The sequence below is a fragment of the Contarinia nasturtii genome, unplaced genomic scaffold, assembly GCF_009176525.2.
Source record: "Contarinia nasturtii isolate CC-2019 unplaced genomic scaffold, AAFC_CNas_1.1 Cnas_scaffold_5739, whole genome shotgun sequence".
Classification (NCBI taxonomy): Eukaryota; Metazoa; Arthropoda; class Insecta; order Diptera; family Cecidomyiidae; genus Contarinia; species Contarinia nasturtii.
The window spans coordinates 9698-22857 of NW_022203008.1; the positions used below are offsets into that span (position 1 = coordinate 9698).

Consider the following 13160-nt stretch of genomic DNA (forward strand, 5'->3'; position numbering starts at 1 on the left):
ATCGCCATTCGATTCGAGCTATATTGTATGCGTACGTCTCTCAATGCACGGTCGCCTGCATACATGTTCGTTGTATTGTTCATATAGAGTGAACGGCGATGCGTCGGTTGCGTTTGCGGATATGCTTGGCATATCTATGCTACCTAGCGTATTTAGGCGAGCATAGAAATATGCGCGAACCGGTCTCTGTTTTTCACACCAAATTGTACTAAATGAAAAAAGAATAATTTCAATTACAAACGATCGCGAAATATTGAAGAAAACTTTTTAGGAATAAAAACGAATTCATTTGCTTTAAAAACGCCATTGCAACATTTGCGTAATTGAAAATGAGGCTATGTTGCACACTTTTTGATTTAGTTATTTTCGAATTCCAATCGCACAAAAATGAAAATCATATTATTGTTCACTTAAATTAACATTTAACCATCCGTTTAGCACTACTTTCTGTTGTCATATACGTAGCGCTTGGGTCTGGCCAGACCCACATACATTTTATATGAAAAGTGACGCAATTTATAATCTGTTACCAGTAAAAATCCCCGGATTTGGAGAAATATTTGCTTCAAGATACTGTATGTGGTAGATGGGTCCAAGATATGACATTTGGGACAAAAAAAGTTCCCCAGATTGATATGGGACTAGATATGACCCTTGGTAGTTCCAAGAACCCCAATATTCAGGTGAATATGACATGAATATTTCTGAATATTAAAGCAAAAAACTATCAATCGATTTTTCTCTCTTTTCCGATGGGAAAATCGCAAAAATAACGAAATTGCACATCCCCTTAGGGGAGTGCTCAACTTCCAGAACACTTTGGACCAGGTCGGATCCATCTGCTCCACATGATTCACTTCCAGCCCATATATATCATTTCACTTTTCCATATAAATGCAGTTTACCCTAGGGGGATCCGACTTATACGAATGATCCATATGCGAGCGAATTTTTCCTAAATATTTTGCAAATGGCAACGAATGGTCGCAAATGTTTCATACAAATTTTGCGAATGGTGGCGGATGTTTCATACAAATTTGCGGACGGTGTCGAATGTTTCATACACATTTTGCGGATGGCGCATTTGAAAAGTCATATTTTTACATTCAAAAAGTCAAAGTGACAGAGATTCAAGCCGAATGGATATTTTTTTGGTAATATTGAGTAAAAATTTTCTAAAATGGTAAATAAATCTTTGCCACTCGTAATATAATCACTGTAAACGGTGCCTTGAGAAAGGTTTTTATTTTCATTGACGTAACTTTCAATTTCTTTTATATTATCTGAATTTATTTCTAAAATCTCACTTTTCGAATCGAATACGGCTTCTAAAATAATATTCAACAAATAATCTTGTATTTTTTTCTTCAACTGTTTTTCAAATTTAGTTGAGAACAATGACAATGTGTTTGAAGCTGCCACGACAAACTGAACACAGCAATGTGTATGTACAAATATCACACGACAGTTTGTCGCATCTAGCAAGACGTATGCGGCATTCGCGAATGGTTGCGAATGAAATGTACGAATTTTCATAGATGTTGATGCGGATGAATATACTTTACTTCGTATATTTCATGTATGAATAGGAAAATTTTCATATATTTCCTAGATACAACAATACCATAACCTATAATATAATATGAGATGAAATGAGACATGAGCTGGAGTGGTATTTATTTGTAACACATATGTACAAGGGGCTTATGATTGACTCGAATCAGCGTTGACTCGTGAAAGTCTCATACAAACTGCTCACAAGTCACATCATACATAACATACACAAAATGTATGGCTCTAGCGCGAGTCACGAGTCAATCATTAATGTCAATTTCAAATAACATCAACATTTAATTGAAGACATATAATTTTTCTAGCATCCAGAGGAATCATATTAATTCTCTCAAAAATTTCCACTGTGTCAAAGCAATTACGTAGCATAGATCACAAACACAATAAGATAAAAACACTTCTATCACAAATCAAATGAAACAGTAATGAGGAACGCATTATAAATATCACATCTTACCTCAACAAAGGACTCTGTATTCTAAATCGAATGATGAAATTTATTTCCAATGTGACATCAAATATTTTTCTGTTCGAAATGTTGTTGGAATATCCACAGTAAATTTTATCAACACTCTGTTATTTCGAAATTAAAACAAAAATGAACACAAAACCAACTGTGAATATATCCATTCCACAGCAAACAGCGAACACACATAATTGTTGAAATTGAAATGACAATAAAACCAATTGATCGCCCAAAACACGCTTCAAACACTCTCATATAATTCTCAAGAAATCCTATCGAAAATTCAAAATAATAATTCCACAAATAAAGAAAATTAAATGCAATAAATGACGTGTAAAAGAGTTCTTTTGCAGAATTTTAAATTAAATTAGACAAATCTTTTTCCGAATAAATTTTCAATTTAAAACTTCATGTATTGGGTTGTGTTCACATTCTGGTGGTCATTTTCGTGTCAAATGGAACGGAGATTATGTGCATAGATTTCACGAATTCCAATGGAATGGATCCACTTGTTTCTTTCACTTCCAATAATATTTCATTTGACAACATAATGTGAACACAACCATTAGGTTTTAAATTGAAAATCTAAATCTTACGCTCAAATAAAAAAATAAACAATTTATTCGGAAAGAGATTTGTCTAATTGGTGATTATGGGCTTTCTGAAAATACTCAAATATTGATTTGTAATATTTAAATGAAACATGTAAAAACCTGCAGTAAAGAACCTTACTCAATCTAAACTATCTGAACCAGAAATGTTACACTAATGACTCAGAATTTGACTGGTTTTTTGTATTTGTAGGGTTTTTGAATGCTTTTTACAAAAGCTTTATGACATACGTATACACGAAGCTTACCATCGGTGGCATTTCGTTTGCTTGTAGTATTTCAAGTTCAACCCATCCATTATAGCAATAAGTACTAATTAACAAATTGAAAAATCACGCGACTTTAATAGAAACATTAGCTTTCATGATTAGTTAAATAATACCTTGCCAGGTCGTTGTTCCCATATGTTAATAAATGCGTGACTCTACCTACTGCCAGTTTTTTGATGAATATCAATGGAGTATAGATACCTTTAAAAAGTACTCTTCAAACAACTAGTGAGTACCTGCACTGATTCCTGTATATATTTTTTCAAAATTCGCACCTGAATACAAGAAAGGGCACCGCTTACAAGAAAAGTTCCCATACCTACGTGGTGCTTATAACAGCTCTGTTTGAGAATAAGCGTTTTTTTGCTGATTAAACTAATATTCGTCCAAATTGATACATATTTGACTTTCAAAATATTCGGTGACATCCCCAATCTCTTTTATTTACTCAAATGACTTCATTTCATACTTACAATTTATTTGTCTTCAAACTAACTTTGATGAACTTCAATAATCGCGTTACTAGCTTTCTTTCGGTTACTCATTCTTTCTTTCGGGATTTTTCAACTGGGGAAGAAGAATGATGAAGAGGCAAATGAGGAGGAATTTTTTTTTAACCATAACATTTTTGTTATAAAAATAGTTTTTTGATCGAAACAACTTTCCTCCTCGCTTGAGGGTCTTCTTCAGCTCTCTCTTCCTCCTAATTTGCCTCCTTCCCATTCCTCTTCCTTAGAGTAACAATCTCTGAGTATCCTGCCAGTTGAGTTGCTACCAGCGGACCCCTCCTCCTCACCTCCTGACCTCCTCACATCAATCCTCTTCCGCAGAAGAACGACTGTGCAGTTACTCAATTGAAAACGATTAAGATTTATAATATCAAGAATGATTTATTAATTTGATATGTGCGTACACTACATTCTCAATGTTATAATAATAGTTTTGCAGCTCAATTAGATAGTATTTGAATAGTTCATTTGGCTCTGTTATCTACTTCAAGAAGAAAAACTGAATTCAATTCAACAATTAGATATCGAATTACAGATTCCATCCATTCCGTTGGTTTTCACTTCGATTAAAATTCGATGCGATTAAAATGAACATTACATTATTGCTAATTCATTGCATTGTTAAAATGTTGCCTTTTTTATTCGACAAGCATAGCGTTTATTCTTTTCAAAGAAAAAAAAATATTTTAGAAATGAAAATTGTGAACGTTCATAACGTTGTACATATGCTTCTGGGTTATGTGTATTTAAAAAGCTCGTGTTGTTTTGAATGATGATAGACGCGTAATACATCAATTTTATTACAAGAACACATTGTTTTGTGTATCGTGTATGAATATAGCTTGTTTTTTGTTTAACTAGCTCGATTTTATTCCCTCTATTTGAGTTCGACTCGTTTTATGTTTGCTTAATAGTTGTTTCCATTTCGATAATTATTTATTAATATTGAAACATCAATCAAATGTGTGCGTATATGTGTGTTTAGTGTAAATAATCCATATGGGGTGGCGGTATACCAGTGTGTAATGTGACCATTGTTCCACGATTCAAACTGACAGCTGGATAAAATACACCGTACAAGTCACGGAATGCAATTGAACCTTGTGGCATTTGATTGACGAGAAAACTTAATGTGTGTCGATCCAAATCTAACAGAATTCCAACGGTGCTTGCATTCGCTATGCCACCTTCAACACGGCGCTCGTGCATCGAATTGTGCTGGAACCACGAACGCTTATGGTCAATGTACATCGCAAAGCCTTTCTCATCTTTACCTGATTTTGAAGAAGAAAAATTAATTTTCAGTCGTTTTTTGTCTATTTTTGAGGTCTTTTATAGTAATAAAAAATTGCAATTTTTGTTGAACGAAAAAAAATCTTTCTTAAATTCAATATTTTCTTTAAAAATGATTTTTAATACTTTTCACCATAAAAATGTGAACATTTCGCAATCCGAGAGACTTTGAGTGAATTTGAATGCTGTATGAGAATTAAAGACATGATCACAGAAGGGAGGGGATGAAAGCCCGGATTGAACTACACCCCGCAAGAGATGTGAAAATTGAGAGTTAAAGGCCCCAGTGAAGACTCTTCAATTTTTTTACGGGCGATGGACCCTTTTAACTTACAAACCGTGCACTTAATGGAAATTCGAAATTTTCATCATTATTTGCACTTTGTTCAACATTTGGAAAAGTAATTTTTTTTAAAGTTTCCTCAAAATTCATAAATTGGCCGAGTGAAAATTCAATTAAAATGCATTTGATTCCAAATGAATGTTGTGCATTAAACTAATTCTCGAAACCACTTCAAATGCATCGAAATTTCCATAGCATTCTCTTACATATTTGTGCTTTTGTTCAAATCCAAATGTATTACATTTTCAATCAACGGAATGTTCGTCTGAGAACTTACCAAGCATTTGATCTCTGGCAACATCAATTCGTGCAATGCCAAATGCTGGATCCGTATCGGCAGTATACTTATTAACAGTAAATTCCCAATAGTGAATGCCGCGCGAGAAACCAACTGAACCTAATGCAACCCGATGATCCCATCCATCGACTGAAACCGTTGATAAATCATTGCAAAACGTTAAACCGCTACCATTTGCATCGCTCAATTCCGGATCGAATGTAAACCATGCGACTGTAAAGTGAATAGATTTCAGAATTTGGTAGGAAATGGAATTTTTCGTCAATTTCATTGAGTTTTCTTACCTTCGGCCGTTTGCAGGCAAATCGTTTCAGAATATTCACCCTCACAAAAACTGTTAAACGATTTTACACGTGCATTATACATTGAATTAAAATGTAAACCATCGACCGTGCAGATAGTTTCCTTTCCACAATAGACCTCCTGTATGGAGAGAGAGAGAGAAGAGAATGTAATTTTTAGAAAATCGAAATACCAAAGAAAGTGGGAAAGAGGATCAAGATAGAAAGAAGGGACAGCGGAAATGAATTGGGCATTTTTAGTGGCAAAAAATTATTGAAGATTTCAACAAACCCGAAATTCACCACCACTGCCGTCGTCTAATTCAAGCACGTATCCATCATTTGACAATGGATTTAACGCTTTCCAAGCCACCGTCACTGAATTATTTACGGTCGAACATTCCTCGTGAATTATCGTTGGTATTGATGGAACTGTGTGAAAATATGAATCAAGAATTGAGCATGATTGACGATTAAAATCGGTTTTGCGGTTAAAACAGTTGAATGAATATAAAAAATGTGTGATAAAATTACAGATATGAACTGAATGAGATAATTTTGAATGAAAGTACCTGTTTGAACACGTTCGTCACAGTCTCGGCCAGCTAAAATGAGTAAAATTCGGAGAAAATCAATTAAATTCGAAAAAAAATATTTATATAGACCATCAATGGTGTCTAGTCGGTGATGGACTCATTAAAAATGCATTAAAAACACCCATTTCATGGAAATGAAAGAATAGAAAATGTCACACAAAAATCTTTCGAAATCGTTTCGGCCTCTCAGCCTTCCAGCCCTTAGTCTTTACTTACATTTAATTTGAATGAAATTAAGATTGTCAATGGCTCGTTTGACTGATAAATCGTCAAGCGTGAGATCGATGATGGGTGAAACGCGTGGCGCTGCATTTGTAACCTCTTGATGCCACCTCACATCAGTGTCGGCAACGCGATTTATAAGTGCCGAACCCACCTGCGAAACCATAAACATTCTGATTAATTAGACGAAATTCGACGAAAATTTATGGTCGACCATTCAAATGGAAATGCGTCATACCATCTGTTTGGCTTAAAATTCACAAAATACCTGTAAGAAGGCTGCATTGTCAGTCTCTTTGAGCGTTTCAATACAAAATTGTATCAAACCTGTAGTCTGTTGCAATTTGCTTGTACAATTAATTTGCTGCTCCTGTGTGCGAAAACAAAAGAAAGCGAAAACCAATTAATACCATATGATGCCCCATCAGATACGAGAAGTGAACACATTTTACGCGGCCTTACCTTTAGTATACGCAATTTATGCTCTTTATCCATTTCGATGGTTTCTAACAGGTATTCACGACGCTCTTGAATCATTTGTATTAGGGCCTCACATTGCATTATTATCAATTGCTCGTATTCATGACACGATTCCTACGCACACAAACACATACACACATACAGACAATGTCAATTAAATTATATGTATACATTTAATGAAATGCACACCTCGTGCCGGCAGAAATTAATTAGAGAAATGAAAACGGGGGGAAAAAAATACACAGACATACAGGATAGAAATAACATAAATTACCGTCACTTTATCACTCATTCCTTTGAGCCGTTGAATGAATTCCGTTGTTGATCTAGCTTTCTCCGATAATTGCTGCAGATTATGCGAAAGTTCCGTCTGAATGAATGAATAAACCAATGGAAATTAGTCAAAATTACCCACAAACACATACTATGTGTATACAATTCACATCTAATTTGCATTCAAATCTAATCAAGCAATCATCAACTGAAATCGATTTCTGCATACTGGATTCATGTGCATGTCCGTATTTGTGTACATCTCTTACTTTGGACATTTCTGTATCCCATTTCTATTCACATTTCTATCTCTCTCATTCCTAATTTCTTTCTCTCCCCTCTCTCTCTCTCTCTCTCTCTCTTCCTTTTTGAAAAGGGTGAAAAAAGTTCGTAAGATCGATGGGATGATTGAGATAGAAAGAGAAAGAGGGTAAAAAAAGGGAGTGAGAAAGCATGAGATAGAAAGAAAGAGAGAGTGACATAGATAGAAAAAGAGTGACTCCCCTCTCCTCCAAAAAGAAAATGGAAAACGAGAAAGATGTAGAAACCTCAACCAAAATCATCAATAAAATAGCCGATTTCATTCGAATGATAGAATGCCTTTTATTGATTGAAGTCGAGTGGAACAAATTTGTTAACGGATACATTCGTATATTTGAATTTCAATCATCTTGTTCCAAAAAGTCCAAATCAATTCGACCATTCAATGCAATTGATATAAACGTTTATTACACCACCATTCAGGGTAGACAGTCTTCGTTTCCATTCTATCTCAAGCACAAAGCACCACTTGATAAAATTATTCAATAGGTGCTATACAATTGTTTACACACAACTATCATCAACACAATGACGATGATTTACACAACAAATACACAAGAGGGCAGAGTATTTTGCACTTGAGATACTCAATCCGAAGAAAAACCATTTTGAATCGATTTATTCAAGAAATTTTCAAATCTGATTCGATTTTGTTGGGGTTTTATTCAACGAATTTATGAATGGCATAATGTCCTTTCTCAACGCATTAAAAATGGATCTTGTGCTGCGGGCGTTATACCACAGATAAGGCATTGAATTCATGTTGTCTGAAGTTGAACATAGGCTTTTCTTAGAAAAAAGAGTCCTTGTCGAGTATTTATCTCATTTTAAATCGAAGAAGAGATCGAATGAAATGAAACCTTTTGATAATTTGAAGAGGTAAAATATATATTATTCATTTATAACTCGAAGTTTTTATGAACATTTTTCGAATTTTTTTGTTATTTTTCCCATTTTCACGCATTTTTGTCAATTTTTCGATATTTCCCTTTTTTTTACTTTTTTCAAACTTTTTCTTTATTTTTTCAACTTTTGAGAGAAATTGTTCATTTTTTCCCAAATTTCAATTTTTGAACTTTTTTTTCATTTCAATTTTTCGGTCTCTTCGAGATTTCTCTTCTTTTGAAAAGACTGTTTTCATTTACAACGTTTATTACTATTCCGCACACACCTATTGTGTAAGGTAAAGTATTGGAATCGGTCGAACAATTAACAGCCGCAAAAAACATGTTTTCTGGGTGTTTTAGGAGCTAGCGTAATTCAAAATCTGGAAAAGTAATTCAAAATCTGACTTCACAGGATGATTGGGGTGCCGAGGAATAGAAACCATTAGATTTTGACCGACTTTGGTTGACAGGGTAAAGTGTCATGTCTGGTGTGATGCCCATGGCCATACATGGGAAAAATTCAATTTTTCTTCCAAAAGTGATATTTAATGTATACTTAAACACTCAAAAATGTGTATTGGGGGGTTTTTGGGTACGAGAAAACCGAATATGACGTTAGTTTTGTGATGCAATCAACTTTCGAAACACTTTTCATACAAAAAATTCAAAAAATTTGGATTTTTGTATGGTATGATATCGCAATGAGCTGAAACTTTGCACAGGCTATTTTTATCACACAAAAATAACATTCTGGGGGTTTGAAGACATTTCAACGCCTCCCGAACAAAATTTTGGATTTTTCGCTCAAAAACGAAATTTTGTATGGGAAGTACCCTTAATATGCATTGAAATTTCTTCAAACTTTCAGAATGTTAACTTTTTGTGAAAAAAATAACCTCTGCAAATTTTCACATGATTACGATATCTTATAGGCATGGCTCCGATACAAAAATTCCCATTTTTAGTAGTTTTTGTATGAAAAGTGCTTTGAAAATTATTTGTATCGTAAAACTAATGTCAGATTCAGTTTTCTCGTGAATTCTATGAGTAAAAGGTTTGTAATAAATGCATGTTGTGGATCACAGTGCGGAAAAGTTCATCTTACGGATGTAAGACATTTTATTTTCATATAAAGTAGTCAATATTATTTTGTGCCTTTTTCATCATTGCTTTCTGTTTGCCACTCATACGTATGAAAATGACATTTCGGTGACTATGGAAAATTCAATAAAAAAATTGTGTTTATTTAGCCAATCAAAAATGTCCTTTTTCAATCAAAATAAAGTGGTTTTGGAAAATGCGGAAAGAATATGCATATTAAATATGCCTTTCATGTTGTAAATTATGGAAATTTCGTCAACATACTCTTCTATATATATTTACAAATAAACCGAAACCTTGTTATTATATTTTCGTCAACAAATTGATTTTTTTATTCCAATTTGTTTGGAAATGACAAAAAAATGCGTGTCTGATTTCGTTGAGTGTTGAAATGAGTTCTTGGAAATAAATCATAACGAACAATAGTTGTATTCCATGAAACTTGATTGTTTGAGAAGATTAAAAAAAATGTATTGAATCGATTTGTTTGATTCTATAAAAGTGTCTGCTAGTTAACTTCAAACGCACCCGACTACAAAACGAAGAGTTGAATGGATTAATCGTCGTGCTATATTTATATAGATTTTGGGGTCATTGAACAATAAAGTCCCACAACAATAGAGTTTGATCGCACACAATATATTCATTCCGTTTTATATGCACTGATTTATATTTCCATAAATATCTTTTTTTTTCTAGTCTACGTTTCACTGTCATTAATGGAAGCGATGGTGTTAAAATGTAAAACAAAATGAAAAAACCCCGTCATTCGTGTCTTTATGAGTTAAAAAACGTGAGATAAAAAAATATATATTCATCAATCATGTTAAACACGTTGTGCACTGCACTGCGTGACTCCGATTTAATATTGTAATTTAAATGAAAATGGGTGGAAAAAAGAAAGGGGGTAAAAAAAATCAATTTACACTGTTTGCAAGTGTAAAAAAAACCCTATTTGAATTTACCTTTTGTGATTTGCAGATTGTGGCGATTGATTGAATTTCATGTGACTGATGTCGATTATCATTTAAACATTGTTGGCATAAAGCTATTTTACACGTTAAACAAAATACGGATAATGGTTCGGTGCAATGTTCGATGCAAACCGATTCACGAATCATTGTCGATGCGGCCATTCCACCACCGCGCGGTACAATCAATGTATGTTTTGCTAAAGGTCCACGAGGCGGATGACAGAGATCACGGCACAGTTCACAGTACCGTATTTCGCACTGTTCACATAAAACGGTCGCTATTTTTGGTTCAATTTCACACATTTGACATCGTAACGCATCACGTTCACAAAATCGATCGATTATTGATTCCATCACGGTAAATTTCGGTAAATTTTGTGCACCACCATCATCAAAGAACACAATTTTCCGGCATATTGGACATGTTAATGAATAGACAGCACCGCCAGACGGTGGAAATAATAATGCTTGCAAATTTGGTGTACCAGCATAAGAACTTGGACGCGATGTACAAATCACACCCGAATCGGCTTCACTTAAAATGCTTACTTTATCGGCGGTATCTTGATCGGATGAAATACTTTCTGATGTACTTGAATTTGCCGTACTACCACCGGACGATGAATTGGTTTGCGGCAATGTAGATGATGCTCCGACTGAAACTGTTACTGATGGATTTTGTGATGGCTGATGACTTGCTGGCACCTGATGCACTTGAGCTGTTACAATTGTGGTCGAGCTATTTGTGTTGGTGGTGGTGGTGGCAGCGGCGGTGTTGGTGTTGGTTGTGTTATTGTTATTATTCGCAATTTGTACCTGAGAGTCCAATGCACATGTTAAACACAATCCGTGATAGCATGGCAATAGCACTGGGGATGAGTAGAGCTCTTTACACAACGGACACCGTAATTCTTCCTCCATTGCACACTTTAAACACTTTATTCCGTTAATCGAACACTCCTTTTTTCCCTTTTTTTTGTATACACAAGCGCCGAACACAAATTTGACACACAAAATTTCACTTATTTTGGTAATTTACTTCCTGGTTCACTCTTTTCCGGTTTCTATTACTCTTTTTGGCTATATTGCCTTTTTGTCTTGAACACTCCGTTTTACTTTAACGCCATATTTGACGCTAACGCTCTTTTTCTCTTTGGCGAATTTTCTGTGTCTGTCACCCCAACTGCCTTTTACGTACTTTCTTTATTTCTGTCTCTCTCTGTGAAAGAATTCTTTCTATGTCTCTAGTTCTTTTTTTGCTTTTTCCCTTCAATGCACAGGACTCTTGGGGATCGAAAATTCAATTTTGTTGTTCGTTTGGCTAGTTCGTCTGTTGAAGCTGAAAAAATGTCGAATGTTTGTTGTTTTTTTTTTTTTTTGTTCGTGCAAATATTTGAAATTTTCAACACCCATATGTCATTTAAAAGTATGTGTGCTGCAATGTTTGTGTTTGTTATTTAACTGTCCGTTTTTTTCCCTCTACTGTTTACAATTATTTGCACTCATCCCACTTGAACGCATGATTATTATGGACTTTGTCGATGTCGTCATTTACACTTTTCCCGTTATAATTTTTGTGCGTGCACCAAATGTGTTGTGAGTATATAAATTTATTGCTTTGCCATAGCTACACTTGAAAACACCGAAAAAACACGCACACACACACACTGCTGATGAAATATTCCGAGCATTTCAACTATTGAACAGCCGAAATGAAAAAAAAATTCAACGCAGAACATTCCCATTCCCGCTGCATGTGTTCGAGTTTATGGTTTTCTTTGGATTGTATCCAGTACATATATATCCTTTTCACACTAAATTTATGCCAGAAAAACCGAACGCAATTATATCGGGGAGTGATGGAAGGAACCCTCTTCTTGTTCGTAACGCATTTACTCAAATTCATTCGACAAACAGATCTGAAACATGCAAAATACTACTTCATCCATTTTTCGGTAGAGAGGCTACGATGCGAGACACAGAACCACACACAAAATACCAAAATCAAACAAAAACACCAGCGTAACACAAACACAAAACTTCGTCTTTATTTTAATAACTTTGAGATTTATTTGTTCTGATAAATTTAGTAATCACCATACAAAACTAATGACATGTTATTTTTGTGCTGTGGAAAAATCTATAAGTTCTTTTTTTCTTTTGGTATTTAAAGTCTATTTTTATCAAACGAATAAATGGTATTCACTTTGGCAAATGAAATACGACCAATTCGATTCACGACTGTGCACAAACTGAAATATTGATGAGAATGAATCGAAATGGATGGCGATAACATCAAAATGAACTGAGATTTTCATTGCACCATCGACATGCGCACCGGATCGAAGAGAGAATATTTTTTTATTTTCGACCAAGTCGTATAAAAATTCTCCCTTCAGTCATTCACCCCGTTTTAAATATACAAATTTTTTAGTACGAATAATGAATGCTTTATATGAGGGTTGCCATTGTGAATAGAGACATACACCCTTGTGTAAAATGAGAGGGGTTGATTCACAATGGAGGTGGAGTGCACGTGCATTGGTTCCATGCATTGTATGTGGACTTTCCACTCTTTGATTTTCTTGTAGTTAAGGCACTAAGTCGAGGGATAAACCAAAGGATAAAGTCATCTAGCGGTTGAGAGGTGAAATACACATTTTA

At 34.6% G+C, this 13160-nt stretch overlaps 1 protein-coding gene across 1 annotated transcript; it reads right to left on the reverse strand.

Moving 5' to 3' along the window:
- Nucleotides 1–3829: 3829 nt before the first annotated feature.
- Nucleotides 3830–12730, reverse strand: LOC116351574 (E3 ubiquitin-protein ligase TRIM9). The gene is made up of 10 exons (XM_031783696.1): nucleotides 10488–12730; nucleotides 7215–7310; nucleotides 6923–7054; nucleotides 6729–6830; nucleotides 6455–6614; nucleotides 6215–6247; nucleotides 5935–6074; nucleotides 5646–5784; nucleotides 5341–5574; nucleotides 3830–4701 (listed from the first exon to the last, which is right to left on the reverse strand). The coding sequence occupies exons 1-10, from the start codon at nucleotides 11415–11417 to the stop codon at nucleotides 4409–4411; spliced, it is 2259 nt and encodes a 752-aa protein (XP_031639556.1). The 5' UTR covers nucleotides 11418–12730; the 3' UTR covers nucleotides 3830–4408.
- Nucleotides 12731–13160: the final 430 nt, after the last annotated feature.